The following is a 19,008-nucleotide window of genomic DNA, read 5'->3' on the forward strand; positions in this document are numbered from 1 at the left end:
GTGAGCCGGATTAAAACAAAACACCATGGTATAGACAGTCCCAGCAGGCTTCCTGAAGGTGATCACCTAGAAAGATGGGAGGAACTGGGGAAGGGGATCTTCCCTGGGAGGGAGGCATGGGGTAGATTCCAGGCTGGCCTCCCAGCCCCAACAGCTCACGCCTAACTCTAGAGGAAAGGACTTGGCTTAGATCCATTCCTTTGGAGGAGACCCCCAGGCGACCACTCTGAGGCCCCATGCAGGGAGGTGCACTGCTGTTCCTCTCTTCCGTTGTGCTTCTTCACTTACCCCTGTGCCCTAGAATCCCACCAGGCAGTTGTCCGTTCCCATTTCCACACCTGCACAATAAGTGCAAAAGTGCCTGAGGGGGACACGCTGACCCAGAAAATCAGTGAAGTGCAAGATAGGGTTTCTACCAGTTTTGTAGAAAGTCCCCTTCCTGCTGAAGGCAGACCTCTTCCGCAGAGGCTGGGGAACTGACGTGGCCACCTCCAGGGGCACATGCACTCCACACATGTCGAATGTGGGGATTGCCATTCCAGAGTGCTAGGTAGCCTGGGGCATCCAGCAGTCCAGGCTCCCCTTTGACCAGGCCAGGATGTGCTGCAGTCATTCCTGCAGTCATTCCAGTTTTGGAGGGGTAGAGAAACCAGGGCGTATTTCAGCCACATGAGAGCATAGGGGGCGTGTGCAACACTGCCCTGCCCTCCTCATCCACCTACCTATGCCTCCTGCCCCGCAGTCAAGCGGAATTTCAGCAGCGTGGCAGCCTCATCAGGCAACACGACTCTCAATGGGGAGGACGGAGTGGAGCAGACGGCCATCAAGGTGTCTCTGAAGTGCCCCATCACATTCCGGCGCATCCAGCTGCCTGCTCGAGGCCATGATTGCAAGCACGTCCAGGTGAGCCATCCCATAGGAGCCACCTAGAATCTGGCTCTGATGGGAAAGGGTAGGCAGAGGGGCAGCAGAGCCTATCTCTGACCCCCCCACATGACGTCGTGATCATCAGCAGCTGATTTCACTCACTCACTTTAGCCGTCATTTATCCTTTGAGCATCTTCTCTGCATGCCCAGGGCTAGAGCCCAGGGGGCTACAGAACTAGATTTAGACAGTTCCTGCCCGGGCAGATGTCAGATGCCAGCTGGAAATCCCACACATATGGCCAGGGCTAGTTCAGGACCTGAAAGCAGGGATGCCTCTGCCTGATCCCTGCTGTGTTCCAGGTCCTTGCCCCGAACAGGTACTCAAGAAATGGGTGGAATGAGTGACAGTCACAGTCTGGGTGACTACAACAGAGCATTGTGCAAATGCAAGCAGCCCAAGGTGGCGAGATTCACTGGGCTGGGGCTGCTCAGGGAAGGAATCCCAGAAGAGGGTTGTGAGAGGCCATCCCCAAAGAGCCTGGGTGTGAGCCTGCAGAGTAGGAGGGAGGGAGAGGCTCTGGGACCTCATCCCCATCCTTTAACACAGCCTCCTGAGGACTTCCTAAGTGAGCAAGAATCTCCCTCCTTCCCTTCAGGAGAATATGGTGGGCACAGTGGACATCTGGTCGCTTTATTTGACACACACACACTGATGAACTGGGTCGCATGTGTCCTCAGTACCTGGGCTGGGCTGGTGGGAAAGCCAGAGTCCACACTGCCCACACTGTCCACACTGGCTATCACAGGCAAGATCAGTTAGGGGCTGCTACAGGGGAACCATGAAGGCTTCTTGGAGGATGTAGGCATGGGAATGGGTGTGAGGAGGGCTTGGCAGAGGCGTGAAGAAACTTGGCGTGGCGGGTGTGCTATATGAGCAGCAGAAAAATGACATGATCGTCACTCTACCCAACAGCCAGCCCTGGGTCTCTCCCACCGTGTCTCCCTCCCTGGTGAGAGGTCTCCATAAGGGTCTCAGGGGCAATTGCCCTTGCATTGAGGCTGTTTCTAAGTCCTGATCTTATCTGTCTGTCCATCTGTCTGTCTGTCGGCCTCCACAGTGCTTTGACCTGGAATCATACCTGCAGCTGAATTGCGAGAGAGGGACCTGGAGGTGTCCTGTGTGCAAGTGAGTGACACCCACCTCAGCAGAGCTCCGTTGACCTCCACTTGGCCCTGCTCTTTGGGGTCCAGCCACCTTCATCTGCCCTAAAAGCTAAAGAACCCAAGTACAGCAGAGAGGCTCATAGTGGGAGCTGTACATAATCCCTTTGTATCAAGCTGTCACAAGGCCACCCTCTCCTGTTAGTGCCTGTAATAGTGACCAGCGACAGGGATGGTGCCATTAACACAGAGGGGAAGGGTAGCTGTTCCCCTACCCGCCAGGGTCCAGGCGCAAAGACCAAGCTCTTTCCTCTCCTTTTCCAGTAAAACTGCTCTGCTCGAGGGCCTGGAGGTGGATCAGTACATGTGGGGCATCCTGAATGCCATCCAGCAGTAAGTGGGCCTCCCTGGCTAGGGTCACATGGGGCAGGGTGGCGGGAATGCCAGCCTGGATTGAATAAGGTGAGCGCTGAACATCCCTGATACCCTCAACCCCTTCCCCACAGGCTGGCAGACCACTTTCCTACATCTCTCACCTTTCTAGGAGTTTGCCCCTGGGGCTTCTGTACATGCGGGCAAGTAAACTTTCCAGAACAAACCAAACTAGGCCAGTGCTCAGTGCCCTTGGCAGCCACTTCCTGGGTGGAAGGCTCCAGGGCCAGCAGCCACTTGCTTTTCCTAGCATCATTCTCTCCATCTCCCAAAAGATGTAAAAATCCCATACACCTCTATTCTAGGCAGAGCCTGGAGAGAATGGGGCCAGAGGGACTGGGCAAGGACGCCTCAATGTCTGTCCAAGCTGGAGACTCTTATGTCCAAAGCTCAGCTCCCTGAAGCCTCAGTTCTGTCCCCTTGATCCCCGCAGCTCCGAGTTTGAAGAGGTCACCATCGACCCCACGTGCAGCTGGCGGCCAGTGCCCATCAAGTCAGACCTACACATTAAGGATGACCCTGATGGCATCCCCTCCAAGCGATTCAAGACCATGAGTCCCAGCCAGATGATCTTGCCCAACGTCATGGAGATGATCGCAGCCCTGGGCCCTGGTCCATCACCCTATCCACTCCCGCCTCCACCTGGGGCCACCAGCTCCAATGACTACAGCAACCAAGGTAGGTGACGCCAGACAAGGAGGGCAGCTCCAAGTCCCATAGAAAACAGGACTTCTGTGCTGATGGTGGCAGGTGTTGGGTGGAGGGTGTGGTGTGAAGACACAGAGGCAACATATGCCCCTCAAAACAGCCCTGCGTCGCTGGACTTAGGGGTACAATGGCCTATGTGCCACCATCATCCCATCTCTGTCCAGCTTCCTGGTTCCATCTGGCCCTGTGGGTTGGTGTCCAGCTGGGAAGCCTGACTGAAGAGCTGCCCTGTGGCCCAGCCTCCTGCCTTTCCCACCCGACCCTGATCAGCCTCCTCTCCTGACTCTGGAAGCTCCCAGGGACAGCTCCTTGACTCTAGGCCGGCAGGTGCCAATCCCAAGGCTTCAGAGCCTGCTTTGCTCGGGGCACAGCTGCCACCCCTTCCCCAGCCTGAGTCCTCACCAGGACCAACAGAACACTCTCACCTGGAGTTCTTGGCCCTTCGCCGGCCCTTCCCTGTTTCTCTGTGACATCTATATTGTCCCTGTCCCTGCAACTCTCACACCCCCCCAGGGACAGACTCCAGGGGCTTGGAGCTGCAGCCTTTGGCTACTGAGGTCAGCATCACTACCCTCTTATTCTCTGCTGCCCAGACCAAGCTTCACCTGTACGGCCCTTGGCTCTCAGAAAGTACCTATTCCCCTCAAGCACAGAGGGTGACAGCTCCCCAATAGGATCCTGCTCTTAGGTCCCCAGCGCTCTTGGATGATTACAGACCTAGAGTGGTTAGCCCACCCACCCAGAGTCCACAGCATGCTGTGGGCCCCGGCTTCCCAATGTGCTAGTTAGTCTTTTGACCTCTTGCCACGGCCACATACTGGAGGGAGCAGTGGCCAGAAAGGCCAGACAGCTGGCGTCTAATGGTATCATCTTGAGTCTAATGAAGCTTTCTTCATGAACTTGGCAGATGTGGGGCATTCTCTCCCCTTCTGGACCTGGGTTATCTCAGTGATGAGGTGCAGTCATGTGGGGACAGTGAGAAGAAGAGGTCTGAAAGGCTAGCTCAGAATATCCTGTGGAAGGCTGAGACTTGGGTCTCATTCCACGTCCCCTCAACCCACAGGAGCCAGGCCCACCCCTTTCTCCCACTCTGCCTCTCCTCGCAGCTGTAGAACAGCACATGCCCTGGGGGCTGAGGCCCACTGGAGAACGCTGCATCACTGCCCCATTGCACAGTCCGGAGGCTAAAGCTGCAGGAGCCTACTCTGGCCTCGCAGGAGGACAGGACTCGGTTCTTAATTTACACACTGCCCATCCCCCCAGGCTGGATGTCTGCCCTCTAGGTGACCCTCCCACCCCCACCATCTTGTTCTCTCCCAGGCAACAACTACCAGGGTCATGGCAACTTTGATTTCCCACATGGGAACCCTGGCGGGACGTCCATGAACGACTTCATGCACGGACCTCCCCAGCTCTCCCACCCCCCGGACATGCCCAACAACATGGCCGCCCTCGACAAACCCCTCAGCCACCCCATGCAGGAAACTGTGAGTACCTCTTCCTCACCCCATCTCCCCCACGCCCCCAGCCCCTGTGTTGGGCTGATGGGCAGAGGGCTTTTCTGGGACCTTTCTAATGTTTGCCTAGTTCCCTCTTAGGCAAAGGGGAGGACTGAGAACTGGATCTAGGAGCTCAGAAGGAAGTGAGAGGCCCAACTGAGGCTGGGTCATAGCCTGTCAACGTCCTTGGACTTACCTCTTTCACCCAGGATATCGGATTCTCAGGAGATGGGGAAAGCTTCAGGCTCTCCCCACATGCACACATGTATGCATGCACACCCCCCATGTACAAGCCCACCCACACCCCCACATGCAATTCCCTCATTTACACACAGTCTCACACTGACTTACTATAACCCCAGCCATCTAGAATTTTGTCCCAAGTCCAGGCTCTTAGTCCCCAGAGGTCTGAATCCTTGGTTCTACTGACTCCTACAAAAAGAAATGCTAGGAAGTCTGCTTACCCTGAGACTATTTCCTCCTAGACCTGTTTTACATATTAACATATATTCTGCATTGCTGAGAAGGCCTCTTGCAGGTAAAGGTTTCCCGTGCTGTCCAAAGGCCTCCCTTTCCTGTGGCTGTGGCAGCAGTGGTAGGAGGCCTGGCCACTTCTTGAGAGCTCGTCTAGTGAGCACTGGATGATTTCGTTTGATTTAAGATTCCTAATCCTGTGCTCTGGGCCAGGCCTTGTACCAGGTGTAAGCAAGATGGACACAGGCCTTGTGCTAATGGAGCAAAAAGTCCAGCAGGGCCTGGATAGGAGAAGAAGTTGGGATTTGGGGGGAAACTGAGGCCTGAAGGCTGAAGTCTGAGGTCTTGGTGATTCTGTCTGTTCCTGATCCCTCACTCTAGGAAAGAGGAAGAGTGGCAAGAGGGTAGTCACTGAGGGCCTGGCAGTGGATCTTGGGCCATACCAACTAAAGAGGAGGGTCCTGTTTGGTAGCAGGGTTAGATGGTCCTACATCAGAAGGTGCCACTCAGGTCTTCCCACCCTCCATCATGTGGCTGGAAGGAAGGGAGGAAGGAGTCTCTGCATTATACTTGTTCCATACTCATGACGTGGAGTTGGCTCTGCCACTGGGCCAGGGCTATCCTGTGGGCCACAGCCACCTGATTCTTAGTGACAATGACAGTTAACCAGGAATCCGGGTGAGGGGCACTGTAGCAATTTTCCCTTGGGACCCCAGAATGCCAGGTTGGAAATAGTTGCTTTCTTGGGGGCTTCAGCCACATTTTTACAAGTTACTTTCTGCTCCTTGGGGCTTCTGACTTCTGGGTGCCTCTCTCCTGCCCGCCTTCCCCCACCCTGCTCCCCAAGACCTGAACATTCCACACCCAGCATTCCACACCCACTCACAGTCACATCCTGAACCCTCACAATTCCCAACACTGGAAAATGGCAGCAGGATGCCATATACTTCTGTGTCTAACAAGACTTTCTCCTGCCTTGTTAGCCCTGAACCTGCATTCTTCAGAGGGACCTGCACCTATGAGTTGACTTCACAGTTCCCCCCACCAGTATGCCCCCTGGATATGCACTGTCTTTCCGCATTTCTGGGCTCTCTCTACATGGCAGCTGGACCCAGAAGTACAGATGTGCAAACTTGGGTGGTACGGTCACAGATACATTCCCCACACACCTGCCCAACCAGAGCAGGCTCCCCCCAGCGGAGCGCAAAGCTGGGAAGGATTCCCGTGCGTGCAAAGACTTACGAGAGAGCTCTGACCCGGTGCTGGTTTGCCCAAGGACTCTCCCGTGCCAGGTGGCAGATTGACAGGTCTGTCAGCAGGTCCCCGAGAGCACCTGCCCTTCAGGTCCTAAGACAGTCCAGAAGATGTCAAAGTCAAAGAGGACAGCTGTGTCAGCAGATCCAGTGACTGTCCTGGGCTGGGCTACCCCAGAATGGGCATGGTGGGGCATCCGTAGGCATGGGTGGGAGTCAAAAGCCTGCCTTACTGACAGCAGTGGTGGCTGTCCCTCCAGCCTCTCTTGGTCCTTCTTACCTCATGCGCATCCCACACATGGTGCCTCAAGGTTACCAACCCCAAGCTGGAGGGTCACTGTGCTATGAGGGGCCACCTGGACCATGGGCAGAGGCCAGCCCACAGCCTCTGTGGAAACAGCTTTCAGGAGAAACAGGAAGAAGAACTAGGGTCTAGAGAAAATCAGGAAGGGGTACAGCTGCCATTTTCAGATTCATAAATGAAAAAATAATGTTTCTGTGGGGCTCAGAAGATGGAGAGGGGAGGGGCATACTAAAAACCAAGGAGTCTTTGGGTCACCGGGCTGGCTACCCTTTGAAGCGAATGGCCTAGCAAGCTAGTGAGCTCCCCTTTACAAATAGAGAGGGGGTGGGGGAATGGGGCGCCTGCCTCTTAGAGATGCTGGGAGTGGGGTGAGGGCTTGGATTCAGGCTTTTTCTCCGAGATCTGAACTCTAAAGGAAGGGTGCTTGGAACAGCAAACAGACTAGCGGGGGAAGTTTAAATCCCACCCACCACATGCTCTCCACCCATAGGCCATATTCAGTGCATATGTGCAAGGGAGGGCCTGGGTCCTCTAGTTCATCTGTCAGAGAAGCACGATCTGCCCCTACCTGAGCAAGGCACGCCCTTGGTGAGCCCTGGTACCCTAAGAGATGTGGAGGTGCCTGCCTTCCTCAGCACCCTAGGGATTCAGCCTGTATGTAGCTTCCTAGATGGGTGGCCAAAGAGTCTGGCAGTGCTGAAAGGCCCCTACTCTGTTCCTTTGACATCAACTCAGTTTCATCCTCCAGGGCAGCAGGCAGGGCTTCTGTCAAGGCTGTTGGAAGGAACCTGCGTGCCCAGTACTGCCCCTGCCCAGGGCCCACTTGGGAGGTGCAGACCCACTCCCGAGCTGCATGCCTGCCCCATGCTGTCTGTCCATGTCTGCTCTCCACCGCCCAGGCCCTTGGGGGCCTGCACCACGCTGCCAGCAGCACCCCTCTTACCTCCCCACTCCCTGGAAACATGCCCATTTTGCTTCTTCATCCTGCCCTCGCTGTTATTCATTGTGGTGGTGGTGGTGTCCTAGCTCTGGAGGCGGAGGGGCTTGAAGGGCCTTGAAGGGCCTGGGCCGCACTCTCAGCATCTATGCTCGTCCAGAGCCCCTGGCCGCCTCCCTTCCGGCCCCATGTGGCCTGAGAGGTCCCTTCCTCCACCTTCCTCTGCACAGCCTCCCTGACTGGCAGTTTTGGGGGAGGATTTTTGTTTGTTTCTATGCAAAAAAAAAAAACAAAAACATTCAACTTTGTAAAGGGGTGGCTTTGTTTTGGGGGTTTGTTATTTTCCTGGTTTTGTTTGGTTTTCATTTCTCCAGGCATCTCGTTGCTGTACCTCGTCACCTCACCTTTCTTTTCTCCTGCTCTCTCCTCCTCCACAGATGCCACACGCTGGCAGTTCTGACCAGCCCCATCCCTCCATACAACAAGGTTTGCACGTCCCACACCCCAGCAGCCAGTCAGGGCCTCCATTACATCACAGTGGGGCTCCTCCTCCTCCTTCCCAGCCTCCCCGGCAACCGCCACAGGCCGCTCCCAGCAACCATCCACACAGCGACCTGACCTTTAACCCCTCCTCAGCCTTAGAGGGTCAGGCCGGAGCGCAGGGAGCATCCGACATGCCGGAGCCTTCGCTGGATGTAAGTTGGGGTCTCCACTTGCCTTGGCCTGGGACTAGGCCTGGCGCCTGGGACCTGCCCGAAGAGCAGGGGTGGGTGTTGAGGGCTCAAGGCCTGGGTGGAGGAGGTGTAGCTGTGAGGGGGCGGGTGGGTGGCGGATGGGCCCAGCCAGCCTGCTTCCCCTGGCTCCAGAACCAGGGAACCCCACAATGGGGGAGCCTCACCAAGGGTCCGAGCATTCCCTGCCCCACCCTGCCAGCCCCTGCCCCCTGTCCCCTTGGCCAAAGTCCTGCAGTCCAGCCCTGACCCGCCTTCTCCCCAGGCCCTCGTAGAGTCCCTCTCGGCCTGGGTCTGGAAGCAGCACAGGAAGCTCCCTGCCCTTCTCCCCGCCCCCCTCCTCCTATCCCTCTCCTCCCACATTGAGCTTGCCATCTCCGTGTCTGCCACACTCTCTGGCCCGAGGCAGGGGAGGGGCTGGAGTGACAGGGCCCCTCTGTCTCGCTGGTGTATGTCTGTCTCCAGTTTCTTGTCCGTGTGTTATCCATGCCCTGTGCTTCTGCTTGCTCCATCACTCACTCTGAGAGAGGCCCCTGTATGGGGTGATAGTAAAATCAGCCTTGGGTCACATGGGGGTTACCGAGGCGGAATTGGGTGGCCGAAATGCAGGGGTCTCCAACCTTGAGACCCGGATGATCTGGAAGGTGGGAAGGGGTGCTGTGAATGTGGGGGCTGGGCAGCTGACCAGGGCTGGACAGGAAGGAATACAGAACTTGCCCCTCCCATTCCAACATCTAGGCTCTAGATTTTCAGAAAAGAGGCCTGCCCTCTCCTCAGCCACAATCCCACTGTCACCGTTGGCCCCAGCAGTGTCAGTCTTTGTAGTGAATGGGTTTCACTCGGTTGTGCGGCCATCTTGGATTCTCACCCAACTCTCCTCCCCAAGGCAGGCCAAGGGTGGGGTGCTTTTAGATTTATGAGGATCCCCCATGTGACAGGAAGACTCCAAGGACCTTATGGTAGAGGGCAGGGACAGACAGCCCGCAGCCTCTGCCAAGGGGCCACAGGAAAGGAAGGTGTTGTCAGCTGGCCATGTGCTCGCCAAGGAGCCGTGAGCTCTTGGGATCCCGAGGTCCAGGGTGATAGGAACTGCAGAGACCACTCAACCTACATGCAAAGTAGTTTCTGCTGGGAGGCCCACTCACCCTATGGCTCCTCAGGGAAGTGTGTCAGGGGGCCTGAGGAACATTCTGATCATGAGGAAGCCTCTTGACCCACCATGGGCCTTCCCAGCTGGTGGGCTTGAAATAAGCATGGGTGTACCCTAGACCAGCACAATGGCCTAGATGCATCTGGGGACAGCCAGCATTGTTGGTTTCCCTGTTTGGGCCAGGGCCCCAGGAGGCAGGTAAAGGGCAAGTGAACAGGCGTGGGGGTGCCGCTGCATTCCTTACCTAGCCCCTCAGCCAATACCTCATCTGGGCTTCTGTACTTTTTTTCCAGCTCCTTCCTGAACTCACAAATCCCGATGAGCTCCTCTCGTACCTGGACCCCCCCGACCTGCCGAGCAATAGTAACGATGATCTCCTGTCTCTCTTTGAGAACAACTGAAGCCCACCCTCTTTCGGGGCCATCCCTCCCCACTCTGCTCCTTCCCTATCTGTCCCCCACACACTTTCCTGCCGGGAGCCCATGTCCTCAGACCGCCCCTGCTGCAGCCTTCTCAGAGCAGAGGGGCGGGAGGGTGCACTCTGAAGGCTGTGTGGGTCTGGAGCCCATGCCCAGAACAGGCCCCGAAGATGACCCTCGCGATGGGGAGCCAGCCGGTGAGAGGGCATACACTGACGATGACTTGCTGGTCCCTCTGTGTGTGCTGATTCCAAATGACCAGTGGCCCCCAGGTTCTTCCAGTTTCTAAACTGTAACCCTGCCTCCCTGCTTCTTGGCCCAGAGCCTCCTTCAAGTGACTGAGCCTGAGAGAAGGCCTCCCCGAGACCCAAGCAGCCCCGAACCTTGGAAAAGCAGTGACAGTTGGCTGCACTGAGAACAGCCCACCCACCACCACCACCACCACCACCAACAACAACAACCACCACCCACCCATCACAGAAAAGCACAAACCTCTGGGAAAGAGAACTCTAGGGGCCAAGGTCATCATTTTGACCCTGACCTCTAAGCCAAGATATCGTATAAACACTCTCTCAAAGCAGAAAAAAAGGACAAGATTCTGTTTTTGAGAGAGGGTGTACCATTCCTGCTTGGGGACTGGTGGGGAAAGGGATCAGGGCCTCCTCAGAGCAAAGACAACGCAGCAGGTGGCTCCATGACCTTTGGACTCCAGCCTGGGCCCAGCCTTGGGGGACAGAGAGAGCGAGTACTCAGCCGTAATTATGGTGCCCTTAGTTGAGGGGCAGGGGAAAGCCACCAGGTGGAGTCAATAGGAACAGCAACTTAAAACTGCTCCAAGCCACTCCCTGTTTTTAAACAATAATGTAAAGCTACAAAGTCATCTGGAGAAAAGGAACATTGGACTTGGACAGCAAGCAAACCATTTCTCTACATGCGTTCTGTTTCCTCCCTCCTGCTTCTCGCCCAGACTGTTACATGGGACACCCACTTCCCTCGGTACTGGTTCTCCTTTGTCTCCCCAGATGGCAAGGTGGGATGGTGGAAAGACATGGGAGACGCGGGCTCAGCAGCAGGAACCCCAGCATCGGTATCTCTCCTGCTCCTCTGTCCGTCTGTTCCTGTGCTCAAGGCCGCCCATGTTAGTTGGGATATATCCACGAGCATAGAGGGGTGTTTCTGTGGTTGCCCCACTGCGCTGCCAGCCTCTCATTCCCTCTGTGCCCCTCTGCCCTCAAAAGCTTACTCCATACCCCTCCCTTGAGAAGCAGCCTCTGGTTTTCCCTCACCGCTTTGCTCCGCCCAGCTTACTGCTCTCCAAGTCTCCCAGGTATCTTGTACGTCCGTTTCGTTTCAGGCTCCTCTGTGCTCCCCTAAGCCACATGGCCTGGGATGCTGCTGGGCTGTCAGGTCACTTGGGTCACATCTGTAAATTTGTTGCTCCCCTCCCTTCTGCTTCCTGGGGCCTTTCCCTGCTCTCCTGTCCACCACGTGTATGCTCAGTCTCCGTCTCCCTCTTAGTGGCGGGTGGTCCCCAGCACTCCTCTGGACTTGACCGGATGGGCAGCTCCAGCTGTTGATTTCCAGTCACTTTACCAGACGCCAGCACAAGGTTTTCTGTAGGAAAGCTGCCATTGTCCGTCCCCTTGCCTTTTTTCCTTTGTCCCGTTGTCGAGGTTTTTTCAAACAGTGTGGTGTTCAGTATGCAAATCAATTATTTTATGAATTGCTTTTGTAAATATCTTTGTGAATATTTTAGTATCGTCTTTGATAATATTCAACATTTTCATGACCTGGTTATAGCCTTTGCTGGTGTTTTTAAAATACCTTGACTCAATGACAAAGACCGAGTCCTTTTTTAAAAAAAAAAACAACAACAAACAAAAACAAAAAAGCAACCAGGGCTATTTGTACAGATGAAGGGACGAAGAGCATGGGTGGCTAAACCGTGAGTTAGACAACCAGGCCCCCCACTGTTTAGAGCCATCCCCAGTTGTCTGGTGGGGACAAGGTGGCTCCAGGTAGCATATGGCCATCCTTGCCCAGTGGCTGACAGCCCCGGCAGGTAGCCACACTGTGTTGGGCCATGTCGGAATGTTCCGCCCCAGACAGACTTACAGATGCCTTCCTTAGAAGTTCCTGCTTCCTGCCGTGCTACTTTTTCCCAGAAAGGCCTGGGGTTCATTCTCATTTTTATTGGGCTGTCCCCACTCTGCTCGCTGACCTGTCCACCGCTTCCTAATGCAGAGGGTCGATATGCTCCCCACAGCCCCGGCCCCAGGCACCTCCCTTAGCCATCTCTGTGGAAGCCGTGGCTCGGCACCCGAGGCAGGTTTCCCGGGTCCCCTTTTAAGCGAGCCTCCACCAGCAACTTCAGCAAAGAACTTTTCCTGAACCATGGTGCCTGAAGCCTGTGCTCAGGGGGATGTACTTTCGGAGTGATTTTGGAGCTAGGCCAGGGAGCAAGGGGAGGCACAAAGGCCTTGGGGGCTAGGAAAGCCCCAGCTGGTGACAGATTCAGATGACGACAGCCTCCCCAAGCAGGGGCGGTTCTGAACTCGGGAGATGCTTCCCTGATCCTTTTGGACAACTACTTGGAGCCATAAGTAACCTCAGCAAAAAAGAGGCCTCAGCAAGCCACTTCTCCATGATAGGCATCCAACCCAGGCCATAGGCACGTTTTTGCTGCCACTCCACAAGATGGACAGGGCGCCGGCTGGCAGGTGGGAAGGCCCAAGTACAGGCAATCACCCCATCTTCTTGGTTTGAAGCTTTACCCATGTGTCATGTTCCCTGTAGCCATTTTATTTTTTAAGAGACTTCTAATACTGTCTCCCTAATGGAAGCCCTAACCCCCCTCTTCCCCGCCCAGAGAGCTACACGTCTGCTCCCTCAGCCTGACCCATCCAGATAGGGCGATGTCAGCAGCAGCGACTCAAAGGACGTGTGTACATATGTAAATGAGAAATAGAGACATGTTAACAGATGCATTCATTTCCCTTGGAATGTGTATTGTTTTTATTTTACGAAACAAAAAAGGCTTGGAACTCCATCTTAACGTGGAAAAACTAGATCCTGTTTGTTAGCGTTTGTGAGGTCTCTGCATCTGTCTCACTCATGTAATATACTCGGACCCTGTGTGAAAAGGACTTTTTGTTCTGTTTTGTTTTTCTTTTACCTACATGTACTATTTAGCTTCAGTGTACTAGTCCTGCCACCTGTGTATTTTTAGGGTGCTATGGAAATGATGAAAAGAAATGGGGATTTCAGAAGAAAATTGTAACCAGATTCATACTTTGTATAATTTTTGATATCATGATCGCAGGTGATCCACACGTACACACATAAACATGCCCACAGTGCAGCCCGAAGTGACCCGCAGGAATCGTCATCGTCTTTGTACATCTATGTACAATGCAACCATTTCATACTTTAAACTGGTCAGAAAAGTAATTGTGATTTCTAGTCTTGCAAAGCTGTATGTAGTTAGATGATGTGACAACCTCTAATATTTATCTAATAAATATGTATTCAGATGAAACCTGTATATTAGGTGTTCATGTGGTTATTTTGTATTTAAAGATCAAATTATTTGACTATTGCTAGACATTTCTATACTCTGTTGTAACACCGAGGTATCTCATTTGCCCATGTTAATTTTTTTCTAAATAAATTGACAAAAACGAAGGTTTGGCGAATTAGCTATTTTGTGAACGTTAAGGAGTGGTTTGGGTGTTTTTGTTTTTGCTCTTAAACCACCACCACCCCTGCCTGACCACCCTGAAAAAAAAAAAGGGAAGAAGAGGCAGAGAGAGGAGGAGAAAGAAAAAGAAAGGAGAGAGAGAAAGCGAAAAAGGAAGGGAAAGGAAGAAAGGGAGGGAGGAAACAAGGAAGGAAGGTGGTTTGGGTGTAGATTTGGAAGAGGCTCTGAAACTTAGCATGAGAGTGTTCAGAGTCCGGTGCCCTCACCTTATGGTGGGACCCTGGTCTCTAGCCCCTGGGGGTGGGATAGGCAGGGAGAAGACCCCGGTGGGGTGCTGGCCTATCTTGTAGCAAGCAACCTTGCAGATTTTCTCCATTGAAGGAACAGGAACCTATTTCTCCTGTTAAGTCCAGAGGGCGCTGTCCAAAACCTTCAGAAATGAAGAACTAGAAGCACAGGTGTCACAGAGCCCGGAGTGTCGACTCAGCCGCTCTCCCTGCTGGCTGTCTCTGGGTACCCCACTCCTCAGCACCCCTGCCCCCATCTCCTCTAAAGGGACCTTGGGTTTCCTCTTTTCTGTGACTGCACTTTAACATGGGGTTCTGCTTCAGTCCCTACCTAGGTCACCGTTCTAACTGTCCTTAACAGCCTCAGCATCTGACAGAAACTGACTGTTCTTCCCGTGTCTCACTGAAGTTTGGGGAAGTGAATCTCAGAGTCCAGCAGCCAATCAACGCCCCTCTTCCACCTAGCCGGGCAATGGGGAAAAAATGGCTGCTGCGGCTTTCCCTCCGCAGGGACCGGGTGAGGGCAGGTCCAAAGAAGGAAGGCGGGGCTGGCAGGCACCTCAAAATATATCTCCTGGAGTATGTTTGGAAATGTGTGCCTGGAGGATGTGAGATCTAAGTGTGATGGGTGTGCATGTGTGTGTGTGCGTGCGTGCGTGTGTGTGTGTGTGTGTGTGTGTGTGTGTGTGTGTGTGTGCAGGAGCAAGCCAGTATGAGGGGTGCATGGTCCAGGATGGGTGCATGGTCACATCAGTGACAGAACTACCTGTGACAATTGGGTGCCTGGATTTCTCCACCTCTGGGGCTTCTCCAAGATGGCCAGTTTCTCTTTTTGGCGAGAAGTGGAAAATGAGGAGAAAAGGAGAATTTACATCAAAAGTGGAATCCTGGTCGCTAAACTGCAGGCACTTCCTTCTGGCAGCATCACCAGGGTAGGAAGCACGATGCTGTCTCTGAGTGTCTTCGAGAACAGACACTTCGGAGAGGAGGAGTGGGGGGCATCAGGGAAAGCTTTGAAAAAGGGACCACCCCCACACCCCGTTGCCTTAGAGCAGTGCTTCTCTACCATCTGTCCTTGAGTGACCCGCGAAATCAGTTTGATGGATTGTGATCACTTTTAAATGAAATAAATGAAGATAAGGAAGAAACATCAAGGGCACCCTACAAAATAAGGGTGAGGATTCCATCGTGAAACTTGTTGCAGTTGTGTGTGTGTATCTGCTGAATCATGATGTAAAATTAATTCTCACTTGTGGGCTGTGGTTTAAAAAAGTTTGAATGCCATTGCCTTAAAGGCAGGAAGTGGGCAGGGGGGTGAGGAAGGAGAGGCAGGGCAATATGCTCCCTTAACTTCACAATAAACAAATCTTCCTGGCATTCTACTTTAGAGCCTGAAATCATCAATGCAGCTAAATGCAGTTCCGTGGCTACCTTGCAAGGCTGCACTGAAACCCTGCTGTCTACCCCACTAATGCCTCCTGAGATCGGTTACTTTCTCCTATGGGCCTGGAATGAGAAAAGCCCTGTCCAGGCCAGCTTGGAGTTCAGCACCCCTCACTGCTTCCCTTCCCCCCAACCTGGGGCCACTCGTCACATCCTCCAGCTCACGGGTCATCTTGGGTTTTTGTTCTCCCTGCTCCACCCTGCAAATCTTCTACCCTGAATCCAATGACCGCCCCTCCACATAAGGCCATGGGGTGTTGGGGAAAGTCATTTGGCCCCACAGGAGGATGCTAGGATAATCAGGGGCTCCTCAGGGCATGGTCTCCCTGCCAACTCACCCATTTCCCTTGTCCTCTGCTCCAGCCTCCTGCTCAATCATGCCCACCTCACTCTAAGCAGGTTACCCAACCATTGCACAAACACCACTAACTCCCCCCGCCACCCACAAACCTACCTCCCTTGGCCTTATCTTCTCCTGCCCAGACCCACAGGATGTGGTATCCCTTCTACAGTCAAAGCTAGCCCTTCCCCAGCCTCTGACATTATCACCTCCTCTTCTGGGAGGGACTTCACTCCATCAGCCAGCCGCTTTCCTGTATCCAGCTCTGGAGCTTTGGGCCCTGACGTTGAGAGATCTAACAGCCTGCATCCCCTTTTCTGTCCAGTCTCCCTACTACTTCTCAGGCAGACTTCTCCATGAGGAAACTGCCCATGCTCACTGTCACCCATCATTTTTGATGCCCAGTAGCCTATGTCTCTGAAGTCCTCTGAGACTTCTCTTACAAGCTCACCTATAACCTCTGGTTACTAATGTTCTTGCTGCTTTTAGAGATTGAACCTCACATCTGCATTTGACTAATGCCATTTCTTTCTTGAAATTCTCTTAAGTTCCATGACAATCCCCTCCTTTGGGTCTTCGGTTCTCCTTGAGTCTCTCTGACTGTGCCTTCTTGGTCACTTTCACAGGTTCCTGTAGAAACTAGGTACTGTGGTGTGCTCCTTTGAGCTCTTTTTTACTGGCTGGCACACATCCATCCACAGCTATGGGTATTGGCTGCCAGCAGCTCACAAATTCTCTTCACCAGAGAATTGCCCTTAGCAGACAGGGAGGCACATGCACGCATGCACCACTGTCAAGAGGCCCATAGCCTAAAGGTCATCAAAGAACAGCTCTTTGCTGGACTGTGGTCAGTATTCCACAGTCTTCTCTGTTGGGGTTGAGGACACGTGCTCCCCTTCTCTGTTCTGTCTCACTTCCTCCCTAATCTCAGGTTTCCTGAGAGCACTGTCTAGTAAATCACAGGATTCTGAAGGTCTGCCTCAGACTTCACTCCTGGGAACCAGGTGAAGACAGAGGTACCAGGCATGGGCCTGGGTGGCAGCCTCTTAAAATAATATGCTGGAGGCAGATCACTGACCAGATTGGAAGAGGTCCCACCACTGGTGATAGTCCTGGGCATGGGGCAGCCATGCATCTGCTATGACTTTCCCCTGCAGGGAACTGGGATGACGCGCAGGTGACAGGACTGTACCAGCTGGTGCAGTGTCTCCAGCATTTGAGAGGTAGAATAATAAACTATTAAGAATATGGAATTGAGTGGCTATTGCTCAGTGTCACTGATTCATTAAAGAAAGGAAATTACAGTCTCATATCTCAATCAGTGATTTAAAACAGAGTGTGAGAGTTCACGAAAAGCTCTTGGCAGGGAGCATTGAAACACGCTTATCTCCTACAGTTAGAAGGCAGAGTGAAGACCACCGAGACTTCATCGAAGGAGTGGCAGAACCTCAGAAAAGGCTGAATGCTCTGCAGGTCTCCTAAACCCAAATCAGTCCCCTGCTAGGGAAGGAGTGAGCCCCCAAGACCTGGGATGGGGACAGCTGCACCAATACCGCTTCATTGGCAAATATCTACCATCACATGGCAAATATCTATTACAACCAGCTGACAGGGGAGAATTCTCAAGGTTGGTTCACAGCTGAGGCAACTTGGTTATGTGGGTGCAAGCCACAAGTGGACTGAGCCTGCACTACGGCTCCACTCCAGGGTGCCCCTGAAAGACCGTAGTGAGAAGGAATCCTTCCAGTGAGCAGACATGGGGGCAGTGCACCTCATCATCTACTTGGCATGGAGACAGAAGTGACCTGAGAAAAGGATATACATGCACTCAGGGGCAGTGGCGAATGGCTTAGTTGATCAGAGGCCTGGAAAGAGCAGGACTGGATTCAGGGGCAGGAGGACTGGGAAGGAGATATGTGGATAGATTGCCCCCTGTCCTGGGATACAACACTAGACTTTTGGGGGTGCCTGCCCACCTTTATCTGCCTACCCTGGAAACTGCCACCTGCCTCTGCTGAAGAGCAGTCATGTTCAGCCCCCCACAACCAAACGCCCCTCAGCCAGCTAGACCAGGATGGACACATGACCCAAAGGATTAGGTAGCCAGAGACTAATCATATTATCTCCCTCACTTAAGAATTTGGTCTGAGACACAAAGACTGCAGGATGGCCGCCTGCGGCCCCAATTGGGCCAGAAGCCTGGCCTCCTATCTGCCCTCTTCCTGCTCCTAAAGGCTGTCGTTCAGCTCTATCTTTGCCTGGGACTCATTCCCTCCCCTCCAGACTACATGTCTACTTAATCTTTATGAATTTTCTAATATCAAAAGTCAAGTCTTCTGACCTCTGTCACTAGACCCAAAGGAGATGTCTCATTTGTAATCGGAAAGATGCCTGCTACAATTGGAATACATATCAAAGATATGGCCCCAGTTGCAGTGGGCTTGAGAAATTCTGAGGTTCCACCAGTTACTCTCTCTCCCTATTACTACTGCTCACTGTCCAGGACCCAGTGTCATTCCTAAGAGGCAAGAAAGACTGCCCTAGCCAGAGTACTACTGGTGAAGAAACACCTAGACCCACAGCCGCTGCCCAGCAGCTCCCCAGGCTCTGTCTTTGGGTCGGTTTTATAGTCGTATACTCGATGTGGCCCCTGGCTCCTGGAGTGGACATTTTATGTCTTGCCTGCCCAGCACCCTCCCTTATTCTGTGCACAGTACTAGCTTCTTTTTAAAAATCACTCTGCTCCTCTTTCTGCCATTCTCTGATATGTAAGCTGGGTTACGCTGCTGTAATAGATAAACACTGAACTATCAATAGCTTAATACAATGCCTATGTCTCAGCTTAATGTGGGTGTTCTCAGTTGGGCACCACCTATGTGGTCACTCATGAACTCAGGTTCTTCTCACCTTATAGCTCTGCCCTCCTCTAGGTCCTAGAGTTCTCTATATTTGGCTGACAGATGGGGAAAAGCAAAGGGGGCCCCGTAGGGAGTGAGTTTGGGGGCCAGGACCACATTCTATTGACTGGAGCTCAATCGCATGGCTACACCTAAGTGCGAACGTAGCAGGGAAGAAGTTCAGAGAGAAGGGAAATGTAGTCTAACTACATTAGGCCTGAAGAGAGACTCCTAGGGTAAGATGCTGATTGGTCTAGCTGGGTACTGGGCCCGCTTCCCGGACTAGTCATTGTGGACCGGAAAGCGCGGTCGCGTCGGTTCGCATGGATTTGATAAATACCTTGCCAGTTAACTTTTGCTGCATGATAAACAGTTTTTTGTTAATAATGGCTTAAAACAACCATTT

General features: G+C 53.3%; 1 protein-coding gene across 1 annotated transcript in view; it reads left to right on the plus strand.

The window, feature by feature from the left end:
- The window catches only part of ZMIZ1 (zinc finger MIZ-type containing 1), a 248,191-nt gene extending 234,572 nt beyond the window's left edge, over positions 1 to 13,619 (plus strand). The window contains exons 19-24 of the mRNA XM_023527991.1: positions 1,986 to 2,053; positions 2,353 to 2,421; positions 2,894 to 3,138; positions 4,489 to 4,655; positions 8,073 to 8,330; positions 9,810 to 13,619. Coding sequence (XP_023383759.1) covers positions 1,986 to 2,053; positions 2,353 to 2,421; positions 2,894 to 3,138; positions 4,489 to 4,655; positions 8,073 to 8,330; positions 9,810 to 9,917 — 915 coding nt within the window. The 3' untranslated portion in view covers positions 9,918 to 13,619. The remainder of the gene's footprint in view (positions 1 to 1,985; positions 2,054 to 2,352; positions 2,422 to 2,893; positions 3,139 to 4,488; positions 4,656 to 8,072; positions 8,331 to 9,809) is intronic.
- Positions 13,620 to 19,008: the final 5,389 nt, after the last annotated feature.

Source organism: Pteropus vampyrus, unplaced genomic scaffold, assembly GCF_000151845.1.
Source record: "Pteropus vampyrus isolate Shadow unplaced genomic scaffold, Pvam_2.0 Scaffold20, whole genome shotgun sequence".
Lineage (NCBI taxonomy): Eukaryota > Metazoa > Chordata > Mammalia > Chiroptera > Pteropodidae > Pteropus > Pteropus vampyrus.